The sequence below is a fragment of the Lampetra planeri genome, chromosome 27 (assembly GCF_965212315.1).
Source record: "Lampetra planeri chromosome 27, kcLamPlan1.2.h2, whole genome shotgun sequence".
NCBI lineage: Eukaryota > Metazoa > Chordata > Hyperoartia > Petromyzontiformes > Petromyzontidae > Lampetra > Lampetra planeri.
Window position 1 is genome coordinate 3,466,464 of NC_136133.1, and position 26,327 is coordinate 3,492,790.

The 26,327-nt window shown below is 55.6% G+C and overlaps 1 protein-coding gene across 1 annotated transcript; it reads left to right on the plus strand.

Moving 5' to 3' along the window:
- Nucleotides 1-443: 443 nt before the first annotated feature.
- LOC144727851 (liprin-alpha-2-like) lies at nt 444-25,431 on the plus strand. Its single transcript, XM_078607006.1, has 27 exons — nt 444-608; nt 922-996; nt 1,845-1,943; nt 2,300-2,524; nt 3,800-3,946; nt 4,197-4,331; nt 5,545-5,628; nt 6,051-6,182; nt 6,368-6,430; nt 7,062-7,153; nt 8,004-8,139; nt 8,552-8,883; nt 9,120-9,408; nt 9,938-9,967; nt 10,632-10,765; nt 12,253-12,392; nt 13,815-13,908; nt 14,820-14,901; nt 16,368-16,568; nt 17,052-17,114; nt 18,038-18,064; nt 19,328-19,503; nt 19,930-20,027; nt 20,993-21,168; nt 23,221-23,289; nt 24,113-24,278; nt 25,373-25,431. Exons 1-27 carry the CDS (start codon nt 498-500, stop codon nt 25,429-25,431), a joined length of 3,435 nt encoding a protein of 1,144 aa, XP_078463132.1. The 5' UTR covers nt 444-497.
- Nucleotides 25,432-26,327: the final 896 nt, after the last annotated feature.

The window sequence follows — 26,327 nt, forward strand, 5'->3', positions numbered from 1 at the left end:
GGCCAACACCGGTGACAGCGATTATTTGAACCGGCCCTGGGTCTCCCCTAGGTCGACTCAGCCTCAAATGAATACCTGGTGCAGTGTGTAAAAATCATTGGCACTGGGGAGACACAGGCGGCCGGGCGTGGTGCTAGCCACCCACCCCCCTGTGTGCCGTGCCGGCCTTCATAGGTGTTCGCTAATAGCACTTGCCCCAAAAGTCTGTTACAGGCTATACGGGGGATCTTTATCTTTTTTTTGGTGGTCGTGGTGGTCAGTGACGTTGGCCGTGGTGACGTCCTCGTACTGGGCATCTGTGCAAAAGAGCTTTACAGCTCATCGGATTCCTCCCGGTACAAATAAAGATTCAGATTCTCATTCAGAATCCACACGAGCGTGAGGTGATCCCCCCTCTCCTCGTTTCTCTCCCCCCGTCTTACCGCCTCCTCCTCCTTCACCAGCTGCTGCTGGAGCACCTGGAGTGCCTGGTGTCGCGGCACGAGCGCTCGCTGCGCATGACGGTGGTGAAGCGGCAGGCGCAGTCGCCCGCGGGCGTCTCCAGCGAGGTGGAGGTCCTCAAGGCTCTCAAGTCGCTCTTTGAGCACCACAAGGCGCTGGACGAGAAGGTGGAAGCTCTCGCTCGCTCGCTCGCTCGCTGGCTCGCTCGCTCGCTGGCTTTCGCGCTCGCTCGTTCTCCATCGGTTCGCTCGCTTCGTCTTCGCGCCGCGTGCCTGTGAACGTGTCCACGTCTTTACACAGCAACCCAACAAAGAACAACAACAAGAACAAATAAATTCCCATCCTGGGAATTGAACTCGGGCCACCTGGGTGCTGGGCCGCCCGGGGGAAGTGAACCCCGTGATGGGACGCGCGTCGGCCGTCGCGTTGCGGTGGCGTTGACACGGGGCGGCACATTGCGCGTGTCGTTGTGCGCGCCAGGTGCGCGAGCGTCTGCGCGTGGCGCTGGAGAGGGTGGCGGCCCTGGAGGCGGAGCTGACGGCGGCCAATCAGGAGGTGAGGAGGGCGAGCGGGTGGACGAGCGAGCGATCGATCGAGCGATTGATCACCGGCATATCGCAGGGGGCCCAGCGAAAGGACAGCAACAAGGCAGCCGGAGCGGCTTCCGTGGGGCCGTTTCTCCTGCGACCCACGGCCGGATTGAGACACCTTCTCTCCCGTCTGGTGTCATTCCGGCATTTGCTCGTTTGGCCTGTGTGTGTGTTTTTTTTCTTTTTTTCTCGTTTCTTCTTAAAATTATAGTTTTCTTCACTTTTTTGTAACACGTTTGCTGAGCCCAGCTGCGAGGGCCCCAAAACGTGAAGTGGGCGGCAACAAACGGCGCCGTCAAAGTCGTAGTGGATTCGAGTGCAACAGGTTTGTTGAAAATTGAGCAAGGTTTTTTTTATTGTTATTATGAGAGCTTGGGGGGAGAAAGAGACGATGGTGGTGATGGGAGGAGGCAATTCCAGAGTGAAGTAGCGAGAAGTGCTTGTGACCTGCGGTGTGGTGAGCGGGTGAGCGAGTGGGCGGTTGTGGCCTGCAGTGCCGGTGGCGATTGAGCTCAGCGTGGTGGACGAGATGGAAACGGCCGGCGTCTGGTGTGTACGTACGTACGTCGAACCTCTTTCGCGCCGCACGCGGCCGACCGTGCAACGCGGGTGGAGGAATACGACGAGAAGAAGTTGTCGGGAACGGTAGCCATGGCCACGGCCGAGCGAGCGAGCGACAGGGAGTGAATCGGTGAACGCTCGATCATCGACGGAGGGCGTCGTGGTGGCAACGACTTTTGAAAAAGTGATTTCACTCGAAGGTCTTTTCTTTCTTTTCCCCCCTCCGTGTGCGGCCATTTTCTCCGCTTGTAGATTTTGCTGTGGCGGGAGCACAGCGGCCGGAGCCTCCCTCGGGTTGGCGGCGGGGATGGCGCGGAGTCGGATGCCAGCGGCCAATCAGACGGCTCGCAGGTGCCTGCTCTCCGTCTCTCTCTCTCTCGTATTCTCCTCCACCTCTACGGTCCCTGGCGTGCCGACTGAGCGCTAACGGTGGTGCTCATACGTGCATCACGCTGACGATCCGCGCTTCACCGAACCCCCTTCGCATCGCAGCGACCATTCAACCGGGTCGCCCTAGCGATCCCGGCCGCATCATGCTGATGATCCGCGCTTCACCGAACCCCCTCCGCATCGCAACGAGCGTTCAACCGGCCCGCCCTAGCGATCCCGGGCCGCGTCACGCTGACGATCCCCAACCGCGCCGCGCCGACCGTCGGTCCGTCGGCGCCCCGACCGTTCCGTGTCGCCGCGTCTTCCCGTGCGCGCAGGCGGCGCCGCTGGTGTCGGCCGGCCTGGCGGAGGGGGCGGCCACCCGCCTGCGGGAGCTGCAGGAGGCCGTGGAGCGCCAGGGGGCGGAGGCGGCGCAGCTGCGCGAGCGCCTGCTGGGGCTGTCGCGCCGCGCCGCCGAGCTCGAGGGGGAGCTGGAGGCGTCGCGCCGGGAGCTGGCGCGCGCCGAGGACAGCAACGCCCGGCACCAGCGCGACATCCGCGAGGTGCGCGGCGGCGCAGCGGGGACTCGCTGCGCCGGCCAACACCGGTTGACGACGTCGGTGAATGATCACCGATTGACGACCAACGATTGACGACCAACGGTCGACGAACAACGGTCGACGAACGACGGTCGACGACCGACGGTCGACGACCGACGGTCGACGAACGACGGTCGACGAACGACGGTCGACGACCAACGGTTGACGGCCACCGGTTGACGACCAACGGTTCACGACCACCAAATAACGACGCCGGTTAACGACACCGGTTAACGACCACCTGTTCACGACGCCGTTTAATGATCACTCCTTTTTCGTTTCTTTGGAACTGATTATTTTTTTGGTTTGTTGTCCTTCCCCCACACATCCAATTAGCATGCATACACTGGTTAGCAACGCCGGTCAACGACGCCGGTGAAAGCCGCCGGTGAACGCCTCGTTGCTTTGCCCGTCCCGAGGAAAAAGGGTATCTTCTGGGAGGTTATTCCCAGCAAGTGCATGAGAAGAACACAACTTCCGGGACATGGCGGTTATGAACGCGTTGATTTCACGCGGGTGAGAGATGGCCTCTGCAGACACCGGCCAACGCCGATGGATGGCGCTTTCCGCGTCGGAATGAAAGGCTGTGAACGCGGTGGCAACGCTGACGCGCGCGAGAGATTCCGCGAGGAGTTAGGACGATTTAACACGTTGAAGGCTTTTAGCGACCAATATCGTCCATAATAAAGGTTTTTTTGGGTTAGATCGCGTTAAATATATAAATGTTGCGTCGTGAAACCCGCCACCACCCGACACAGCCAATTAGCAAGGTTTCTCACGTAAACAGAATGTGCAAATTCGTTTCTAGTACAGCACACCGGTGTGTTGGAGAGCAAATCCACAACGTTTACGATTGTAAATGTTGTGGATTTGCTCTCCATTTACGATTGTAAATGTTGTGGATTTGCTCCCGGGTTGAACGACACAATGAGATTTACGCCATCTAACCCAAAAAAAAAAACCTGTATCAAGGATAGTTGGAACGAATTTCGATGCAGCGGTGCAGTGTCGTGCTTCGCATCTACGTTTCAAGACCACGGCGTCGTTGACGAGCTCGTCCGGCGGCTCGCTTGCGCGCGCGTCCGCGCGTGTACGTATGCTTGCACGCTTACGTGTGTGTGTGTGCGCTTGTGTGCATGTACGTGTACGTGCGGTGTGCGTGCGCGCGTTTTTGTGCCCGTGCGTGTTTGTGCGCGCGCCCGTGTGTGCGTCTGTGTGTGTGTGCGCCTGCCCCGTTAGGTGATGGCACAGAAGGAGGACATGGAGGAGAGAATCACGACCCTGGAGAAGCGCTACCTGGCCGCTCAGCGCGAGGCCACGTCACTGCACGACCTCAACGACAAGCTGGAGACGGAGCTCGCCAACAAGGAGGCCCTGCACAGACAGGTGGGGGGGGCTTCGCACGCGCCGGCCACCGCGACGTCACGAGCGAGATCACTTGTCGCATCGCTGGGTGAGATTGTGAGTGACGTCACGGGTGACGTCTTGCTGGTGATCTCACTCGTGTGTGACCCTCACTAGTTGTTGGGGGTCACGGTGAACGCGAGCGTGGGGTCGTTGGGGTCACGGTGAACGCGAGCGCGGGGTCGTTGGGGTCACGATTTGCGTCGCCCTCTCCCCCCCCCCTCCCATGCAGAGCGAGGAGCGCGGGCGGCAGCTGCAGGAGCGGCTGGAGACGGCGGAGCAGAGGCTGCAGCAGACGCTGCGCAAGGCCGAGACGCTCCCTGAAGTCGAGGCGGAGTTGGCTCAGCGCGTCGCGGCCCTCACCAAGGTGCGTTTGCCATGCGCACAAAGCCAAAGGGTCCCCGTGTGGGCCGCGCGGCCCGCCGAGGGCTGGTCAGCGAGCGGCGCGTACGAAAGTCGGCACGGCACATGCGGGGGGGGGGGGGGGGGGGGGGCGTGGGGGGGCGGTGGCGACGTCTACGAATTTGAGGCTGAGCCGACCTAGGGGAGGCCCAGGAGCGGTTCAGATATCCGTCGCCGGTGTCGACGTTGGCCGTGAGCGGGAATGTAGAATTCTGGCGAACGGGTCTCGTAGCGGGGCGCTGCTAACCGCGGCTCCACCGCTCCCGCACACGCAAACACGCGCGCGCACCAACAATAAGACAGAAATGTCGCAGCGCGCCACAAAAGGTTGCTTTTAATCCAGATTTAATTTGCCCAAATGTCTCCGCTTGCGGGAGGACTCCGTAGACAGCGCCGATAAAACGATCGGAGGAGAAGCAAATCACGATCACAGGAGGAACGACATCTCGTCGTGCCAGACGCTGCCCACACGTCCGGCAGCATTGCTCCTTCACCGTAACGACCGAGGACGTTTGGTCTCCGCGTTGTCGTTCTCGTAGCACGAGGCTCTCACGAATGGGGGGCGGGTGGGGGAGGAAGGGCACTGCCCCGTCTTTCGCAGACGCAGCCAGCGGTAGTTTTTGTTGCGTAATAAAGGTTTGCGGAATAAATCGCGTAAGTATAAATGTGTCGTAACCCTCCACCACCCGGCACAGCCAGTGAGCTTTGTTACGTAAACAACGCGCCAATCAGCCCACCGGTGCGTTGGAGAGTAAATCCACAACATTTACAATTTGAATACCTTTATTATGAATAATATTGGTCGCAAAAGCCTACGTTTTTTTGCAGTTGGGGGCAGGCGGAGGGGGGGTGGGGGCACTGTTACCGCCGTGCGTGATCCCAAAGTGAGTAATTTGGCAGTTTCTACCTCCTGCGAGTGGCTCGCCGCCGAACAAAGACGTCAGTCGCCGCATCGTCGCTCGCTTTCCCGACGCGCTTCTGCGGCCGTCTGGTAACGCGCTCTTCCCCTTCCGATATTTGGAAGGCACCGGGAGCTGCGCCGCTTTTAAATCGTCATCTCGATTGACAAACTCATTTCTTCACAACTGCTTTTTTGTATTCAGTTTGTTGGCATTCCCCCCCCCCCCGCCACCCCGCCCCGAACCCTGACCCTGTCGCTCTTTCCGCCGCCGCCGCAGGCGGAGGAGAGACACGGGAACATCGAGGAGAGGATGCGGCAGCTGGAGGGGCAGCTGGAGGAGAAGAACCAGGAGCTCCAGCGGGTGCGTCGCTCCCCACGTGCATCCCGAGTCGCAGACGAGCGGAGCCCACGCGGCGGTCGAGCTCCGAATCCCCGTCGCTCCCTCGGATCGCCCCTCCGCTCCCCTCCCTGCCTCGCCCCTCCCCCCGCTCTCGTGTCGCCAAACTCGTGGGGCGCCCTTTTTTTTAGCCCTTCCGCCGAAGGGACGTCTCTCTCGCCTGCGGTGTGCCGCTCACCGTGTCCCCTGCGTTCGCTTCCTGATCAGACTCCGCGTTGAGTGTAACATTCCCTCCTGCTTGTGTTTCAATGGGGCCTCAAACCCTTTCGCGCTCCGATGATGTACGCGGTTGCCGCTCGTCAAGCGTTTGCAGCTCGTTAAGAGGTCGCCGCTCGTTCGCTCAGCGGTTGCCGCTCGCTCACCAAGTGGAACGGCGGCGTGCGCAGGCTCGCCAGCGGGAGAAGATGAACGAGGAGCACAACAAGCGCCTGTCGGACACCGTGGACAAGCTCCTGTCCGAGTCCAACGAGCGCCTGCAGCTGCACCTCAAGGAGAGGATGACGGCCCTGGAGGAGAAGGTGCGGCCATCGTTGGCCTGCGGCGTGGTTTACTGTCGTCGTCGTTGTTGTCGTCGTCGTTGTCGTTGTTGTTGTCGTCGTCGTTGTTGTCGTCGTCGTCGTTGTTGTTGTTGTCGTCGTCGTTGCGCTTGTTTACCCTGGGAATGCTCACCGAGTCTCAAGGGTCTCCGCCTCTGTCTGTACAGAACGCGCTGACGCAGGAGCTGGACAATGTGCGAAAACACCTCGAGGAGATGCAGCAGGACAAGGCAGGAGGAGATGAATGATCCCGCGTGCTTCTGAATGATGTCACGTGCTTCTGAATGATGTCACGTGCTTTTAAATTATCCCACGTGCTTATGAATGATGTCACGTACTTTTGAATGATGTCAGTGCTTATGAATGATCCCACATGCTTCTGAATGATTCCACGTGCTTCTGAATGATGTCACATGCTTCTGAATGATGTCACGTGATTCTGAATAATGCCACGTACTTCTGAATGATGTCACGTGCTTCTGAATGATGTCACGTGCTTCTGAATGATCCCACGTGCTTCTGAATGATGTCACATGCTTCTGAATGATGTCACGTGATTCTGAATGATGTCACGTACTTCTGAATGATGTCACGTGCTTCCGATTGATTCCACTTGTTTGTCATTGATTCAGCATGCTTCTGAATGATTCAACATTCCTCGAGTTTCTTTCACTTGTCAGTGCCTCCACAGGCTTCTGAATGCTTTCACTTGCCTATGAATGCATCCCCATGCTTCGGAATGCTTTCACTTCCTTCGTAATTCTCCCACGTGCTTCTGAATGATTCCACTTGCTTCAGATGTCTTCCACGTGCTGTTGATTGATTCCACCTCTCAATGCTTTTGTGTCCATGTGTGTGTAGGAGCGTCTGATGGAGGAGATGGAGATTCTGCGCTCGGAGGTGGAGCAGTGGCGGCACAAACCCTCGGGGTTCACGGAGACCTTGATGCCCAGGTGCTCGCTACTGCGTGTGTGTCGTGGCCTCGCGTGCCCAGCCACCCCATACCCAGCCATCCTGTGCCCAGCCACCACGTGCCCAGCCACCATGTGCCCAATCATTTTCTGTTTGGCTGGATAGAGGGGTCTAAAACGGCGCGGCACGAGCTAGGGAAGAGGTGGGCTGATGTGAAAGAAGAGGATTTGGAGCTGAGTGGACTTGCCGATGGCTGGTACCAGCGGTCTCAAGATCGGCCTCTGTGGAGGAGGCTCGTGAAGGACGCTGCTGGGCAGTTGGAGGCAGTCGCGTTGGAGTGGAGTGCCGGGTGGATAAAACGCAGCAAGTTGGCGCAGTAGGGAGCACAGGTGGTGCATCTCTCAGTCATCTCAGTCAATCAACCCATGGCATCTGGGTCTGTCCTGTGACGTCCAGCCAGCGGCCTTCGATACTTCACTACCTCAACGTGCACCTAGCCTGCACAAGTGCTGGTGTGATGTCACCACCGCTTAGTAGTGAATGGTGGCTGTTGTTGTTGACTGGTTATGCATGTTCGTGTGTGTGTGTGTGTGTGCGTTTATGCGTGGGGATTGATGACCGGATGGTTAACGCACTGCGCTACGAACACGGCGACCCGAGTTCGCTTACGGCCAACGGCCAACACCAGTGACGATATCTGAACTGGTCCTGGGCCTCATCACGGTCGACTCAGCCTTAAATGAGCAGCTGGTACAGTACGTGCACATCGGCACTGGGGAGACAAAGGCGGCCGGGCGCCGTGCCGGCCTTCACGGGTGCTCGCCAACAGCACTTGTCCCGCTAGTCTGTGAGGCCTACACGGGGGATCTTTGTCTTTGTTGGGTGTGCCAGGTCCCACCGGAGCAGCGCGGTGGACGCGTCTCGCTTCTCGCGCGGGTCGCTCACCCTCGACCCCGTCGATCATTACGCTACGATGCGCCGCGCCAAGAAGGGACGACTCCCACCCTTCCGGGACGATCCCAGCAAGGTCACTACCCGTCCGCTCGCCCGCCGGCTCGCTCGCTCGCTCGCTCGCTCACTCGGCCACGAACTCACCCATCTCATCTACTTTTGCGCGTGCTCATCCGCCCACTCGCTCACTCACAAGCTCACCTGTGGACTTACTCCCCGACTCACTCACTCATCGACTCGTTCACTCAATCGCTCGCTCGCTCGCCTGCCCACTCACTCACTCAGTCGCCCACCCAAGCCCGTTTACTCACTCACTAAATCCCTCGCACGCTCACGCACTGGAACAACCGCTGACTTTCCACACTCCAGAGAAGGAAACACTCACAACGACATTGGCCGAGGATCCCAATCGGGAGGACCTTCCCAACACCCCACATCCCGGTCCTCACTCGGTGCTTCCCCTCCATGGTCCCCCCCCCCCCCCCCAGGTGCTCACCGAGCAGGGCTGGGACTTGGGCGGTGGAATCGGCGGGATGGGAGGAGGAAGAGGCGATGGAATGATGGGAGGAGGTGGAGGAGGAACCCCATCGCTCCTGAGCGGCTCCACTCGCTCGCTGGACCCCGACGGGAGCCTCAGCGATCAGGACAACGGAGAGCCGGGGCGAGACGGCCGACCCCGCGACCTCTGCCACTCCGACTCGCTGCTGCTGTCTCCCGGCGCAGGTGGCGGCGGTGGCGGCGCGGGGGCCGGAGGCTCGGACGCCCAGACGCTGGCGCTGATGCTGCAGGAGCAGCTCGACGCCATCAACCACGAGATCAGGCGAGTCGCAGGCTGCAGCCGCCGGGCCGCGCCGGGCCACGGCGGAGGCCGGTGCCGTCTTACAAGAGCGTCTTTTTGAGTTGAATACATAGGAGGAGGCTTTCGCGACCTGTGCTATTCACAACAGAGGTCTGCCCCTAAACCCGAACACCACTCACCACCACCTCGTCGTCGTCGTCATCGTCGTCTTGGCCCCCCCCCACCCCGACCCACCCCTTCCCCGCCCCCCACCGCAGGCTCATCCAGGAGGAGAAGGAGTCGACGGAGCTGCGCACGGAGGAGCTGGAGTCTCGCGTGAGCTCGGCGAGCCTGGAGTCGCTGGCGTTCTCGCGCCTGCGTTCCGCCTCCTCCATCCCCGGCTCGCTGGGCGGCGGCGGCGGCGGCGGCACCACCGCCACCGCCTCCTCCTCCTCGTCGCTGCCCCCCAGCCCCTCGCCCCCCGTGAGCGGCCGCTCCACGCCCAAGACGGCGCCGCCGCGGCGTCCCGCAAGAGACCTCGACCGCATGGGGGGGGTCATGACGTTGGTGAGCTGGCGCCGGGGGGCGGGGGGGGGGGGGCGGGTGGGGGTGGGGGGCGGTGGGGAGGCTGAGGTGGAGGTGAGGGAGAGGGGTGCAGGTGAGGTGGAGGTGAGGTGGTGTTTGGGTTTAGGGGTAGACTTAGAGATAGAATGAAGGTTAGAGTTTGGTTAGGGTTGGGGTTAGCGGCAGTATTGGGATTATGGTTGGGTTCGGGACAGTATTGTGGTTAGGGTTGGGGTTAGGTACAGTATTGTGGTTAGGGTTGGGGTTAGGGTTGGGGTTAGGGACAGTATTGGGGTTAGGTACAGTATTGGGGTTAGGGTTGGGGTTAGGGACAGTATTGTGGTTAGGGACAGTATTGGGGTTAGGGTTGGGGTTAGGTACAATATTGGGGTTAGGGACAGTATTGGGGTTAGGGTTGGGTTTAGGGACAGTATTGTGCTTGTACCGTGAGCCTGCCGTTCTTGTTTGTTGATTCGGCTTCCGGTACCAAACTCATCGAGTGATCGGCGGCGCTGTCTCCGTGTCTCCACAGCCGAGCGACCTGAGGAAATACCGCCGGAGGGTGCGTATCAGTGCCCCGGACACGGCTCTCACACCCAGCGCGGCGCTCCCGCCGCGCCGTGACACGCGTCGCGCGTCTTGCGAACCCCGGCGCGCGTCGGTCGCCCGTCGTCCCGGACGTTCCTTGAGCGGGCCACCGATCGTGTCCAGCCGTGCTCCCCCCCCCGCTGCTCCGTTGAAGGCCGTGCGACGCGGCGATCCGTCTCGCGCCTGCGCACGGGCCGATCTCGTCGCTCCATCTCTGCCTTTGGCGTCCCCTCTCGCGCGCGGTCCCCCGTTTGGCTGCCACTCCATCGTTGGTCTCGACCACCGGCCATCATCTTCCCTCCTGGCGACATGTCCTGCCTTGAGCCCGCTGACATTCATGAGCAGTCACCGTGATGTCTCCAACTTGCATTTCTTCTGCAAACCGTGCGTTCCTCTTCCTGTTTCTCGGCGTAAATCTCATCGCGCGCACTTCCCAGTGCTTCTCTTGCGCACTTTTCCGTCGTTGTTTAACTCTCTTCGAGCAACGCACGAACGTGCGAACAGGCAAGGATGTATATCAAATGCAAATACACGCTTGTACGCCCGGGCTGCGTTCGCTGCGCGCTCTCGCCGGCCGCGCGCCTCCCCCAGCGTTCCTCACGGCTATCCTTGCCTGCGCGCGTATCGGGCTCGCGCAGACGATGGGCGGCGAGGAGGAGCGGGAGGACAAGGCCACCATCAAGTGCGAGACGTCCCCGCCGCCGTCGCCACGCGGGAAGTTCCACAAGCTGGCGCACGGCATTAAGGCGGTGAGCACGGAGGACATGCGCAGGTACGAGGGCCAGTCGGGCGGACGGACGAACGGCACGAACCGCTGCGACGCTTAAGACGCCACGAGTCTCAGCTGCCCCGCCGGGAGATCGAACCACGCGTCGGGGGGTCCCGGCGGCGGCGGCCGTCACGGCTGCCCTGCTGGCAGGCTGGTGCGCACTCTTAGGGCGTCAGGTTACCTGGCGCCGCACGGGGACAGCTGCCACTGGGGGTGCCCCCGTCCAAATGTGTGCGGGCGAGAGGTGGCGCGAGTTTGCCGTACGCGTGCAAAGCGGCCTCAGATGGCGCTCCGCCAACCTCTCCCTCCCCCCGCTGTATTTATCAAAGATCATTCCCCTTACTAATATACGGTAGAACTCCTCTTAACAACTAATCACTTAACGACGGGCCTCCATCGAGCCCAATGTGTAGTGTATAGTGTAGTGTATGGTAGTGCAGTGTATAGTAGTGCTTAGTAGTGTAGTGTATAGTAGTGTAATGTATAGTAGTGTATAGTGTAGTGTATAGTAGTGTAATGTATAGTAGTGTATAGTAGTGTATAGTGCAGTGTATAGTAGTGTATAGTGTAGTGTATAGTAGTGTATAGTAGTGTAGTGTATTGTGTAGTGGATATTAGTGTAGTGTATAGTGTAGTGTATAGTGTAGTGTATAGTAGTGTATAGTGTAGTGTATAGTAGTGTATAATGTAGTGTATAGTAGTGTATAGTAGTGTATAGTGTAGTGTATAGTAGTGTATAGTAGTGTATAGTAGTGTATAGTAGTGTATAGTGTAGTGTATAGTAGTGTATAATGTAGTGTATAGTAGTGTATAGTAGTGTATAGTGTAGTGTATAGTAGTGTAGAGTAGAACCTCTCTTAATGACCACCCATGTTAACGACTAATCGCTTAACCATCGGCCTCCGTAGAGCCCAATGTGTTCGCTTACCGACCATTTCCCTGTTAACGACTGGCAGTAAATGTTAATTAATGCATTGATTAACCGTGTATATTTTAATATTATGTGTTTATCATGTTGTTAGTCTTTATGTATGAATATCCTTTGTTTAAATATTTTAAAGTAATTTTTTTGGGTGAAAATAGGGTAACTTTCGATGCCATCGGAATGAATGAAGTCTTTAACGTGTATTTCCTATACTCGCTTAACAAGCAAATCACTTAACGACCGGTTTCGTGGAACCAATTAATTACCGTCGTCAGGAGGTGGTTCTACTTTACACACTAACACCCTGCTGTGGTTGCCCCCTTCTCCCTACTAAACCTGACCCCGCCCCTACTCCCGACCTCACCCCCGCCCCCCCACTCCACCCCTGACCCCACCCCCGACCCCATCCCCGCCCCGCCCCCCCCCCACCGCTGACCCCACCCCTGACCCCACCCCTGACCCCACCCCCGACCCCCACCCCACGCCCTACCCCACCGACCCCACCCCCGCCTCCCCACCCCCCCCCTGACCCCCCCCACCCCTGACCCCCCCCCCCCCCCCGCAGCGCTTGCATGGAGGGGGGTGCGGGCGGCTCGGACACTCTGCGCAAGGCGCAGAAGAAGCGAGGCCTCAAGTTCGGGCTCCTGTTCCGCAGGAAGAGTCGCATCGGCCAAACGGGCAAGGAGGTCGGCCTCTCGTCGCAAGGTGGGAGCGCCTCGCGTCCTCGACGATAAATCGTCGTCGTCGTCGTCAACAGCAGCGACAGCGGTCCTGTCTTCATTGTCATCGTCATCAGCATCATCATCAGCAACAGCGTCTCTGTCTTCAGTGTCATCATCATCAGCGTCATCATCATCAGCAGTGCGTGACTGGTCATGCTGTCTCATCGTCGTCATCATCGTCATCAGCGACAGCGGTCCTGTCTTCATTGTCATCGTCATCAGCAACAGCGCTTTTGTCTTCAGTGTCATCATCGTCAGCGTCATCATCATCAGCAGTGCGTGACTGGTCATGCTGTCTCATCAGCATCATTATCAGCATCATCATGGTCAGCATCGTCATCATCATCAGCAACAGCGTCTCTTTCTGTAGTGCCATCATCGTCAGCATCATCATCATCAGCAACAGCGTCCGTCTTCAGTGTCATTATCGTCAGCGTCATCATCAGCAACAGCGTCTGATGATAACGTCGTGAGAATTATTTATGATGTTTTATTTTTATTATTTTATTATTTCCCTTCTACGTGACTTTACCGAAAGAACCAAGAAGGAGAACAGCGTCTCTGTCTTCAGCATCATCAGCATCATCAGCATCATCAGTGTCTTTCCCATCGGCATAAGCAACAGCGTCTTTGTCTTCAGAGTCATCAGCAGCATCATCAGTGACTCAATGGAGAGCAGACAGAGCAGCAATCATTGTCGCCTCCTACTGGCAGACCCATGCCCCAGGTCACTCGATCCTGGTCTCCCGAGTTCATACCCTGGTTCGACGAAATAAACTCAAAACGTGATAGGTGCTGCCTCGCGGCACTGGCCCCGGCGGTCTGTGCGGCGCTACATGGTGCTGTTTGTTGCTGCCCGCCTGGTGTATTGGGCCCTTGGGCTTGTGCCCAGCAACTGCGTCATTGTTTTTTATAATTAATACAGGAGACCATCGATTTTATTACAGATCATCGATTATCCGACCGCTTTGTTTTTAGGTGTTATGTTTTTATCGTGTTTTACATTTGTTTACCCTTTGAAATTGGCATAAATAAACGTACGAATAGACAAAATAAATAACCTACAAAAAAAAAGTGACTGTATTTACTGTACCCTACTTAACACTCCAATCTCGCAGACTCTGCATGGGGTGATGTATCTACGTGCAGTATTTTCATTGTTGAAGTTGTACGTAGTGTATAATGTACTGCATATAATATTTAACACTGAAATCAAGCGAAGCAACTTTTTTAGTCGCGCCACATGGTGCAGCGTTTGGAGCGGTTTTGCCGGATCGGACCAGGACCTGCCCGATAATGTTGGCAGCAGCCGGATAATAGATGATCGGCTGTAATAATAAAAATAACAACGATACGGGCGATCTTTCCTTCATGTCTTCATCTTCACCTTTCTGGACGCTACCAGGAAGTTCATCGGACTCCGAGGTCACGACCCCGGACGTCATGGGGCTGGGGCGGATGGGGGCGCAGGCGGAGAGAGACCGGAGGCTCCGCAAAAAGTGAGTGGCCGGCACCTCGCTCTCTCGCTCGCTTGTTCGCTCGCTTGCGCCCCTCTGCCGCTGAGCTGAGCGCGTCGAGCCCACGTCGGCAGGCGGTCGGAACCGTTAGGGCCCAACGTTGGCCCAACGTCGGGCTAACGTTGTCGGCACACGCGGTCGGAACCGTTGGGGCCCAACATTGGCCCAACGTCGGGCTAACATTGTCGGCATGCGGTCGGAACCGTTGGGGCCCAACATTGGCCCAACGTCGGGCTAACGTTATCGGGACACGCGGTCGGAACCGTTGGGGCCCAACATTGACCCAACGTCGGGCTAACGTTATCGGGACATGCGGTCGGAACCGTTGGGGCCCAACATTGGCCCAACGTTTTGCCCAACGTTCCGTGTCTGCCGGGAAGATGGTTAAAAACCCTTTTCTCACTCGCTGCTGGATCGGGGGTTGCACGGCCTGGCGACGGTTCTTCGCGTACACTGGCACCACGCTGGCCAGTACGGGTGTATGAATGTTGGGAGCATAGACGTGGAAGCATAGAAAGTACAGCGCAACGACGGGATTCTGCTGCGGTGTGCCTCTGCTGCCCACAAGGCAGGTCCGCGCGGCAGCCCATAACATCCCGGGTGACGTGGGGCTCGCTCATCTAAGCGCTATCCAGGCTGAACCCCTGCTTGTCTTCTGAGATCTTTAGCCAGGTGGTGGCCGTGCACGGCTGTGATCCTGCACTGCGGAGGCAGCGAAGGTCGGTGGATCACCGCACAAACGAGGCGAAACTCCCTTCCCGCGGGCGTCGAGGGGGAGCCGTGTACCCTGGCTCGCCGGCAGAAGGCGGTTGCGGCAAAACTGTTGACGCCACCTGAGTGGGATAGAGTGTTTCCCCCTCGCGCGCGTGACGCTGTGGTCTCTCTGCTTTCAGGCACGAGCTTCTGGAGGAGGCGCGCAGGCACGGCCTGCCCTTTGCCCTCTGGGACGGCCCAACCGTCGTGGCCTGGCTTGAGGTGGGTCACTAACGACACCGATGTTGAAAATAATCTCTGCCTTGAGTTTCTTAGCTGGCTGCTGGCTGGGATCCTTTCCACCCCTGACAATAATTTTATTGTGCGGGGGTGGGGGGGGGTGCCATTGAAGCCAGCTGGGTAAGTGGCTAAACGGGATCTTTCATTCATAATATAAGTTTTTGGGTCAGATCGCGTTATTTATAAATGTGTCGTAACCCTCCACCACCCGACACGGCCAAACAGTAAAAAATGTGTCACGTTTTCAAAGGACAAAATAATTCTCTTCTTTAGCCCACCGGTGTGCTGAAGAGAGAATCAACAGCATTTTTAAATTTGAGTAGCACGACGTTTCGCTGATAATTACAATCAACTTCATCGGGCAAGAATGGTGGGCTAAAGAAGTGAATAATCTTGTCCTTTGAAAACGTGACACATTTTTTACTGTTTGGCCGTGTCGGGTGGTGGAGGGTTACGACACATTTATAAATAACGCGATCTGACCCAAAAACCTATATTATGAATAATATTGGTCGCGAAAGCCGACGTGTTAAAGGGATCTTTCCTGCAACAAATGAGACATTGAATTGAATTTAAACGGCGGACGGAGAAGTTTAGAAGACAACTATTAACGATTAGAGATAGCTCCACCGACGAGGTGGCTGTAACAAATGCCGAAGACTGACCACGGTTCAAGTAAAATCGCTCTGACTTTTTTTGCTCCTATGAATGTCATTCTTTTCGCCGGAATATTCTTCAAGTCCTAGCGGATATAACACACCAAGTTAGTATCTGGCGATTTTATCACCTAAACAAGCAGATTACTGTTCGTGCTCTGAGTACAGATGAGCATGACAATGACGGCTTTCTCGTACTTTCCATTGCCGAGCAATTCCCTCCTGGTACGACGACCACTACTAATCACTACCACTACTAAAAGTAATGACGCAATTATTCGCGAGGGTATCTCGGAGCGCTTTCCACGCGACGAGCGACTCGCGTCACAAGTCACGTCAAACAGCTGTGCCCTACGCGGTGCCGCGTGACCTAGGGCCTGGCCCGTGGGCGGGGCGGCAGCCTGCGGCGATCGCTGCCGCGTGCAGTCGTCCCCCACGGCGGGACATTTTTTTGCGGGTGATCTTTTCGAATTTGGCCCGTTTGGATCACGGCCGCCGACGCACGGGCGGTCCGCTCTCTTCGAATTATGTCGTGTGAACCGATCTCCTGATGGCCCACTGCGAAGCAGTCGACACCCCCCCCTACCCCCTCGCAGGGAATTAACCGGGGCGGCCCGCCAGATTCGAACCTGCGAAAGCTCGGCGACGAGCGGCGAGGGGAGTGGGGGGGGATAGCGCGGTACCCGCTGGGGCCGCCGCTCCGCCTCCGCTCGCCCCTTCGGTAGGCCGAACAGCCGGGCGCGACTCGCTCACGCGACTCGCTGACGGGGCTTGCCGATCTGTGCCGCGCAGCTGTGGGTGGGCATGCCGGCGTGGTACGTGGCGGCGTGCCGCGCCAACGTCAAGAGCGGCGCCATCATGTCGGCGCTGTCGGACACGGAGATCCAGCGCGAGATCGGCATCTCGAACCCGCTGCACCGGCTCAAGCTGCGCCTCGCCATCCAGGAGATGGTGTCGCTCACCAGCCCCTCGGCGCCACCCACCTCGCGCACGGTGCCCACGCGCGCACACACGCATGCACGGACACACGTGGACACGCACGTACACATGCACACACACACGCACGCGTACACACGCACGCACACACATGGCGCCGTGGCACCGGCCGTGCGGCCAGGCAGCGTGACGCCCTTGCTAATGGCGCTTGCCGCACGCTGTCCTCAAGTCTAAGCAGGGGACTCACTGTCTCTGTCTCTGTCGTGTGTGGTGCGTCGTGTGTCGTGTGATGTGTTGTATGGTGCGTTGTGTGTGGTGTGTTGTGTGTGGTGCGTTGTGTGTGGTGTGTTGTGTGTGGTGCATCGTGTGTGGTGCGTCGTGTGTGGTGCGTTGTGTGTGGTGCGTCGTGTGTCGTGTGATGTGTTGTGTGGTGTGTTGTGTGTGGTGCGTTGTGTGTGGTGTGTTGTGTGTGGTGCATCGTGTGTGGTGCGTCGTGTGTTGTGCGTCGTGTGCCGTGTGGTGACCGTACGACGCGAGCAGCCCACGGGCAACGTGTGGCTGACCCACGAGGAGATCGAGAACCTGGCGGCCGCACAGAAAACGGTACCGATTTTGTCAACGTTTTTGGTTTATTTAATCGCACGCGGTTCTCCTCCCCCCCCCCCCAACGTGGCGAGTCATCGCGAGAGAGGGACATTCCTGTAAACCCACACGGTTTACCCCGTATTGTTGTGCAGGGAAATTGACTTTTCAGGCTCATACGGTGTACAGCCGTTTCAATACGGGCAAATGAAAAAAAAGTGTCTATTTATTTGTGTTTCTCCCTTGTGATGGGACTTTGTAAGGATGAACGTTGAGCTGTATAAGGGGCACGGGGTGACCAATAAGGTGTGAATTGGTCTGTAATTAGGCAGGGCACTGATAAGGGGGTTGACAGGTTTGGATGGAGAAACCCATCCGGATTTTCTCGCAGAGCAGTGTCGGAGGACGGCCGCGCGGAAGCGAACATCCCTTTTCAAGTGACCTCTGACCCTCAGAGCAGAGGGCAGCACTTTTCCCACCCACCCTGCAAACACAGGGAGCACTGCCCCGTCGCATGAACGCAAACCGACGTTTTGAACTATCATGGAGCTGGAATTTCGCCAAATAGGTTGCAAAACTGATTTTGATGCGATGGCTTTTTTTGGAGCGGTCATTGGTGAGCGGGCTTGAGACCATCAGCTCACTGCACTCGAGCTCCCAGTTGAATCTCACTCGGCTAGGACTTGCGACGATTATCATTTGAACCTGGTGCGGTGTGGAGTCAACATCGCCACTCGGGGAGACAAAGGCGTCCCGGCGTGGTGCTGGCCACCCGCCCCCTCGTGCGCCGTGCCGGCCTTCGCAGGTGCTCGCTAACAGCACTTGCCCCAACAGTCTGTTACAGGCTGCACGGGGGATCTTTGTCTTTGTGTGCGCGTGCGTGTCTTTGCATGCGATCGTGCTAATGGTAATTGTCTTGTCCAAATGTGGCATGCGCACGTAAGGAGGAGGAAGAGTTGGCCTGGGCCCAGGTGGGTGGTGCTTCATTACATTAGCATCACAGCCATAGTCAACAGCTCCATCATTGTCATAATCCGTATCATCATCTTCGTCAACATCGCCGTCAGTGTCATCATCGGGATCGGAATAATCATTTTCGCCAAAGCTGAATGCTGTGTGCGTATCGCACTTGTCCACCCCCCCCCCACCCCACACCTCCGATTATTGGCACGGTTGGCTACGTACGTTGTGAACAGAAGTTCAACATACACCACGCAGGGCGCTTCAAAAAATGTTAACACTTATATGGGATTATCGTTTTTAATGGAAAAAGAACGGATAATAATACACTGTAACATGATAACAATTGGAATGTTAATAGCTTCAAAAAGTTAAAGAGCCTCCACTTTTTTTTTTATACAAGGCATCATGTTTGCAATAACCGCAACACAAGCAGTCAAAATGCAAACAAAAAGAAACAACTCTGATGATGATAATGATATGCACTGTCCTTGAAGTTGATTGGTCCACACCCGAGACAGCTTTCCTTAGAGCCTAGTCTCCATTGGTGTTGGACCAGATGACGCCAAAAGGCATACAACTCAAAGACAATGCACTATCAGAGTTTTGAGAGCTCGGGATAAGCATTTACACTATGAGACCTCCTTTACCAGTGGCAAAATATAGTAGTAGTATTTTACCCTTTCAACTGGTACAAAAAAAACCTACTATATTTTGCCACTGGTAAAGGAGGTCTCATAGTGAGCCTCCACGTGTTCGCCATCATTGTCAACGCGTGCCTGGAATCTTCTCCAGGTGGTCTCCCCCCACCGCACCTCCGATTATAAATCAGTCTCTTCTTAGTCTTTAGCCTCACCTTACCATATTAATAAAAAGTGTGCCGTTCCTGGCCCTGCCCCCCTCAACCATTATATATACGGAGTGGTATCTCCTGTAATCCCTTATTTACTTGATACAGCTGTCGGGCTGTGACGGTTCCACCTGAAGACGGAAGCTTGTGTTGCCTCCGAAACGTGGTGATTTTTATTTTTATTTTACTTTTATTAATTGTAATTTTTTACCTACGTGACTTTACCGAAAAAACCTAAGAATATGAATATAAATCAGCACGGTTTGCTTACGTACGGTGTGAACAAAAGCTCAACTTACATATATACAGACATGGTGACGAGCCCGTGCCACTTGGTTTCTGTGCGTCTTCCTCGTCCACTCCACCCCCTCCCCCGCCACCACCACTCCCTCCTCCCTTCTCCTCGCTCCCCTGTCCGCGTAAGACCCTGGGCTACGGAGACATGAACCACGAGTGGATCGGTAACGAGTGGCTGCCCAGCCTGGGCCTCCCCCAGTACCGCAGCTACTTCATGGAGTGCCTGGTGGACGCACGCATGCTCGACCACCTCACCAAGAAGGACCTGCGGGTCAACTTGAAGATGGTCGACAGCTTCCACAGGTCACGCTTGCCCCCTTCGGCCTTCTTGGATGTAGGATTACGCCTCCTCCAGAGCAATGATAATAATAATGTCGTGTGCAGTGGGCCCCCTCGGTTAACGGCGTTAGTTGGTTCCACGAAAACAATCGCTCATTAGAAATGATCGTTGATCGAATATAAGAAGTACATGTTAACAGCTTAATTTGTGCCAAGACGATGGGAAGTTGACCTTTTTCACCATAAAAACACACTTTATAATATTTAAACACGCAATTTTTTTTTTTATAAATACACGTTATAAGAACACATTAAAGCATTAATATTAATAGAAACATGGATGAATAATGAATAAATAGAGCATACAATATCAATGTTTGCCTTAAGTCAAAAGTATTCAAGAGAGCTGACAACAGTAACAATCGCACTCTGCGTCCGTTGCCCGCGCAGGATGAGTTTACAGTTCGGGATCATGTGTCTCAAGCGACTCAACTACGACCGCAAAGAACTGGAGAGGAGGAGAGATGAAAGCCAGCACGAGCTGAAAGGTGAGCACGGGAGTGGAGCGCACGTTGCGCTCATGGCCAACACCAGTGACGATTATCTGAACCGGTCCTGGGCCTCCCCTAGGTCGACTCAGCCTGAAATGAGTACCTGGTGTGGTGTGTAAACATCGCCACTGGGGAGACAAAGGCGGTCGGGCGTGGTGCTGCCCACCCACCCCCTCGTGTACCGTTCCGGCCTTCATAGGTGCTCGCTAACAGCACTTGCCAACATTGGTGACGATTATTTGAACCGGTCCTGGGCCTCACCAAGGTCGACTCGGCCTCAAATGAGTACCTGGTGCGATGTGTAAACATCACCACTGCCGATGACGCTGGTGATGCCGGTGCTGCTGATGATACTGATATTGCCGATGACGTTGACGTTGCTGATGACACTGACGATGCTGATGACACCGGTGATCATGCCTATGATGCTGATGACACTGATGATGCTGATGACGCTGATAACACTGATGATGCTGATGACACTGATAACACTGATGACGCTGATGATGCTGATAACACTGATGATGCTGATAACACTGATAACACTGATGACGCTGATGACGCTGATAACACTGATGACGCTGATGACACTGATAACACTGATGACGCTGATGACGCTGATAACACTGATGACGCTGATGACACTGATAACACTGATGATGCCGATGACGCTGATGATGCCGATGATGCCGATGACACTGATGACGCTGATGATGCCGATGATGCCGATGATGCCGATGACACTGATGACGCTGATGACGCTGATCATGCCGATGACGCTAATGATGCCGATACCGCCGATGACGATGCCGATGATGCTGATAACACTGATAACACTGATGACGCTGATGACGCTGATGATGCCGATGCCGCTGATGATGCCGATACCGCCGATGACGATGACTCCGGTGTTGCCGGTGCCGGCCGGCGCTCTCCGCGTCACCGTGGCGGCGTCGGCGCAGACGTGCTGGTGTGGAGCAACGAGCGCGTGACGGCGTGGGTCGCCTCCGTGGGCCTGCGGGAGTTCGCCACCGGGCTGCAGGAGAGCGGAGTCCACGGCGCCGTCATCGCCCTCGACGAGATGTTCGACCACGCGAGCCTCGCGCTCGCGCTGCAGATACCCACGCAGAACACGCAGGCACGGCGCGGCTCGGGGGGGGGGGGGGTGGGGTCGGCACGCACTCACACAAAGATCCCCCCACCCCGTATAGCCTTTAGCAGGCTAAATTTCGATTTAAAGCTTTCGTGACTGCAGGGATTCATCTTCTTGGTTCTTTCGGTAAAGTCACGTAGAAGGAAAATAATAAAATAATTTAAAAATATTTCTAAAAAGAATTGTTTTATTTTTATTACTTTATTATTTTCCTTCTACGTGACTTTACCGAAAGAGCCAAGAAGACTTTAGCAGGCTCTTGTGCGTACGTGGAACTTCTTTGGCACCGTACGTAGCAAACCGCGCTAATCGGAGGTGCGGGGGCGAAGGGCAACAAACTAAATAAAACAAAAATCGCCAATGGAACCTCCTTTGCCAGTAGCAAAATATGATAATTGTTTTTTTACCCTTTTATCTGGCAACAAAACTGACACCTTTTTTTTACAAGGAGTCATGTTTGCATTGACCACAATACCTGCAGTCGGAATGCAAACAAAAAACACAACTCTGATAATGTATGCACTGTCCTTGAAATTGATTGGTCCACACCCGAGACAACTTTCCTTAGAGCCTAGTCTCACATGATGTTGGACCAGATGATGCCAAAAGGCGCACAACTCAAAGACAATGCACCATCAGAGTATGAGATCTCGGGGTAAGCATTTACACCATTGGATTTCAAGGACAGTGCATACATTATCAGAGTTGTGTTTTTTTTGTTTGCATTCCGACCGCAGGTATTGTGGTCAATGCAAACATGACTCCTCGTAAAAAAAGGTGTCAGTTTTGTTGCCAGATTAAAGGGTAAATAACCAATTATATATATTAAAAAAATCGGTTCTAAAGAAATGAGGTTTCACTCTAGATGATGATTTAAAAGTGCATAGCTCCAGTGACTTCCGAACATCGGATGGAAGAGCGTTCCAGACGGCCGCAGAAGCGCATCAAACGCACAATTGGAAAAACGTGTATAAGCACACACATATGCAGGTCTCCCCCGCCAGCTCCCCCCCCACCCCCCGCCTTGGCAGGACCCTCCTACAAAACAGCCTTATAGACTCAGTGAGCCTTTCCTATAATAATAACAACCATAGAGCTTTTACACTATGAGACATCTCCTTTACCAGTGGCAAAATATAGTAATAGGTTTTTACTCTTTCAACTGGGACAAAAACTGACACCTTTATACAAGGCATCATGTTTGCAATAACCACAACACAAGCAGTCAAAATGCAAACAAAAAGAAGATGATGCCTTTTGGCATCATCTGGTCCAACACCAATGGAGACTAGGCTCTAAGAAAAGCTGTCTCGGGTGTGGACCAATCAACTTCAAGGACAGTGCATATCATTATCATCATCAGAGTTGTTTCTTTTTGTTTGCATTTTGACTGCTTGTGTTGTGGTTATTGCAAACATGACGCCTTGTATAAAGGTGTCAGTTTTTGTACCAGTTGAAAGGGTAAAAACCTGATAATTGGTTTTTTACCCTTCTATCTGGCAACAAAACTGACACCTTTTTACAAGGAGTCATTTTTGCATAGACCACAATACCTGCAGTCATAATACAAACAAAAAACACAACTCTGATAATGTATGCACTGTCCTCGAGCTCTCATACTCTGATGGTGCATTGTCTTTGAGTTGTGCGCCTTTTGGCGTCATTTGGCCCAACCCATGTGAGACAAGGCTCTAAGGAAAGCTGTCTCGGGTGTGGACCAATCAACTTCAAGGACAGTGCATATCATTTTCAGAGTTATGTCTTTTGTTTGTATTATGACTGCAGGTATTGCGGTCTATGCAAACATGACTCCTTGTAAAAAGGTGTCAGTTTTGTTGCCAGATAGAAGGGTAAAAAACCAATTATCATATTTTTACTGGCAAATGAGGTTCTCATAGAGAGGGTAAAAACCTATTACTATAACGATGGAGCTGAGTGGCTAAAATAAAAAAATCCGCGATTTCAACTCGGCGGCCTCCTGAGCACGGTCGGCGAGCGCCAGCGACTGAGTTGGACTTTCTCCCTCGTGCGTCGCAGGCCAGACAAGTCCTGGAGAGGGAGTTCAACAACCTCCTCGCGCTGGGAACAGAGAGGAGGTTGGACGAGGTGAGTTCCGCGGACGGGAGACCCCCCCCCCCCCCCCACCGGCCGTGGCATCAAGCAGCGCGACGGCAATCTTCCGGGAGGACGGCCGTCCGTAGCTGCGCCCTCTTCTCCCGATGTTGATTGAAGCCCCGTGCCTGCAGAGAGCTTATGCAGATTTCCTCGTCCGATCGATTGAACAGTCTAACCGGCAATCGGCAGAGCAATCGATTACTCATATAATCGTCACGGTGGCTCTGGTTGCAACCGGTCCGTTAGGGCGTTGTCCAAAACGTCACGATTGCCTTTTGGGTGAGGTCACGTGACGGTCTGGCACAATTTAAGCCGTGAAACCCTCCACCACCCGACATAGCCAAATTGCCACGCATACAGGCAGCTTAACTTGCTGTAGCTTTGTCAGGGAGCATAAATTGAGCCAGATCATTGCATAGCCTAACCAAATCAAAACTAAAAAAATGTGAATCACGACATCGGCTGGAAAAACCGACCCGTCAAGAGGTCAACACATCGTTCCCGCTACACGAATTTCCATCCAGCATCTCTCGTCCTCCGACTGAGTGGAAATCTCGTGTCGGGCTCAAATTGGCCCGCGACCGTTTCGAACGACAGAATTGATGCGTCTCGCCTGTGAAGGATGGAACTTATTGAATTCCCAGCCCCATCGCAGTGTGGGAAGGGTCACCGTGACGGGCTTGAGCCATTTGTTGGCACGGGACACGTCCACCCGACTTCATCTCAGCCGGTATCATCGCCGTCGCTGCCGTCGCCGTCGTCGTATCGTCGTCGTCGTAGCGATCGCGAGGGCGGTGGTGCTGTTGCATTGCAGCACGCGCCGTCGTGGCGCAAGCGCTTCCGGCCGAAGGACGCTCACGCGCTCTCGCTGCTCGCCGGCTCCTCGGAGACGCTGCCGCCCGGATTCCGCGTCGCCTCCTCCGTGGGGCCCCCGCCCCCGCCGCTCCCCGCCGGCAAGCCCCTGCCCCCCGCGCCCGACGGTAAGGCTCGCGAGGGCGCACGCACGGGCACACGCACACATGCATAATACGCCAGAGGTCGCAAACGGGTTTTGATTCCTTACCCGTACCCGGCCGCACCAGGGTCGCAACCGGGTACCCGCGCTCGTACCCTACCCGATACCCGGCTACCCGTACCCGGCCGGGTATCGGGGAGGGTACGGGTACGGGTACCCGATTGCGACCTCTGGGATGAAGCCATGTTGCAGGCGCGGGTGGGTTGATTCTAGGAACTTGAATTGTGAGAAGAGACAAGACGTTGGGAAATGAGTGACAAACGGTGACTCACCAGTGACTCACGGACTACCCGTACCCGTACCCGGCCGCACCAGGGTCGCAAACGGGTACCTGTACCTGGCTAGGTACGGGTAGCCGGGTATCGGGCAGGGTACGGGTATCGGGTACCCGGTTGCGACCTCTGTAACACGCACGGGCACACGCACGTACACGCGGGCACACGCACACGCGCGCATAACACACACGGGCACACGCATGGGCACAATAACAACAACAACAACAATCAACAGACGTCGTTTGCTGCCGAGCGGCCGTGACGTCACTACACGGTGCTTGCGTCAAGCTGGGTGCACTTTGAGGCGATCGCGAGTGAAGTTCTCCCCTGCCGGCAGGAGGTCACGGGACTGACCTGGCCGATTAACGTCTGGCGGCTGACCGACATCGGCTCACGCGAGCCGGACTGCCGATGAGACATTGGATGTCAAAACCGGTCTAGGGTTGTGCTTGTGTTGAACCAGTGCCAATTGTGCACTCCCTGGGGACCGTGTTGCTGATGGGATGTGTAAAAGTACTTGTTTTTATGATAATGGGATCACAGTGCTGGATTAGTTACTCTGATTTTAAGAGAGGGGGCGGGGGGGGCTGTGCGGTGGACACTGGCACACTCGGACATCACCAACTCGTCCTTGCTTCCCGATGTCTCCCGGTTGCCCTGATCTGTCTTGCGCGTCCGTCCACTCGTCCTGCTTGATAGCGTGCTCGTTCCAACGGTGCGGAGAGGCGGCCTCCTCGTAAAACGCCGTTTCGTTTTCTTCTCGGACGGATTTTTTTTCTTCCAGGCAGCTCTTCGGGTCCTCAGAGGATGGACCCCTCGGCCGTCCGCACATATTCCTGCTGAAGTTGCCCGGTACGTGTTCTCACTTCCGCTTGCTTCTTTCTTTTTCATTAATTTGCAGCGCGCACCGTTTTCGTTCACACTCTCAAGAGAGGAGAGAGAGAGAGAGCGATTCGGAGGCGTGGGAAACTACGGACGAGCGGGAAGGCAGCCAGAGCCGGCACCAGTCATTGCCCAAGCTCTACGGTCCTACATTAGGGTATTTGGGCGACTCCATTGGCGACCGCTTGTACGTGTGGGAGGGAGACCCGGTGCACAGGGAGAAAAGCCACCGAGGGAGGGAAGGAGGGGGGGGGTAGTTCTCTCTGTGGCCCATTGACGTGGAATCCAGTTCGAAGTTCACGCCCCTGCTGCAGAGGTCGCAACCGGGTACCCGATACCCGTACCCTACCCGATACCCGGCTACCCGTACCCGGCCGGGTACGGGTACGGGTAGCCGTTTGCGACCCTGGTGCGGTCGGGTACGGGTACGGGTAGGTCGTGAGTCACTGGTGAGTCACCGTTTGTCACTCATTTCGGGTAGGGTACGGGTACGGGTACCCATTTGCAACCCTGGTGCGGCCGGGTACGGGTACGGGTAAGGAATCAAAACCCGTTTGCGACCTCTGCCCTGCTGGCTGGCTTGCCCTACCCTGGCAAGCCGCGAGATGGCGACTTTGGCGCGTGTGTGTGCGTGCGTGGTGCTGGACACACACCCCCTCGTGTGCCGTGCCCACCTTGATTGATAGGCGCTCGCTCAGTCTTGATTTGAAGCTTTCGTGACTGCAGGAATCCATACTCTTTGGTTCTTTCGGTAAAGTCACGTGGGTAGAAAATAAAATGTTTTATTTTATTTTACCGGAAGAACCAAAGAGTATAGGTGCTCGCTCAAAGCACTTGCCCCGACAGTCTGTTCAGGC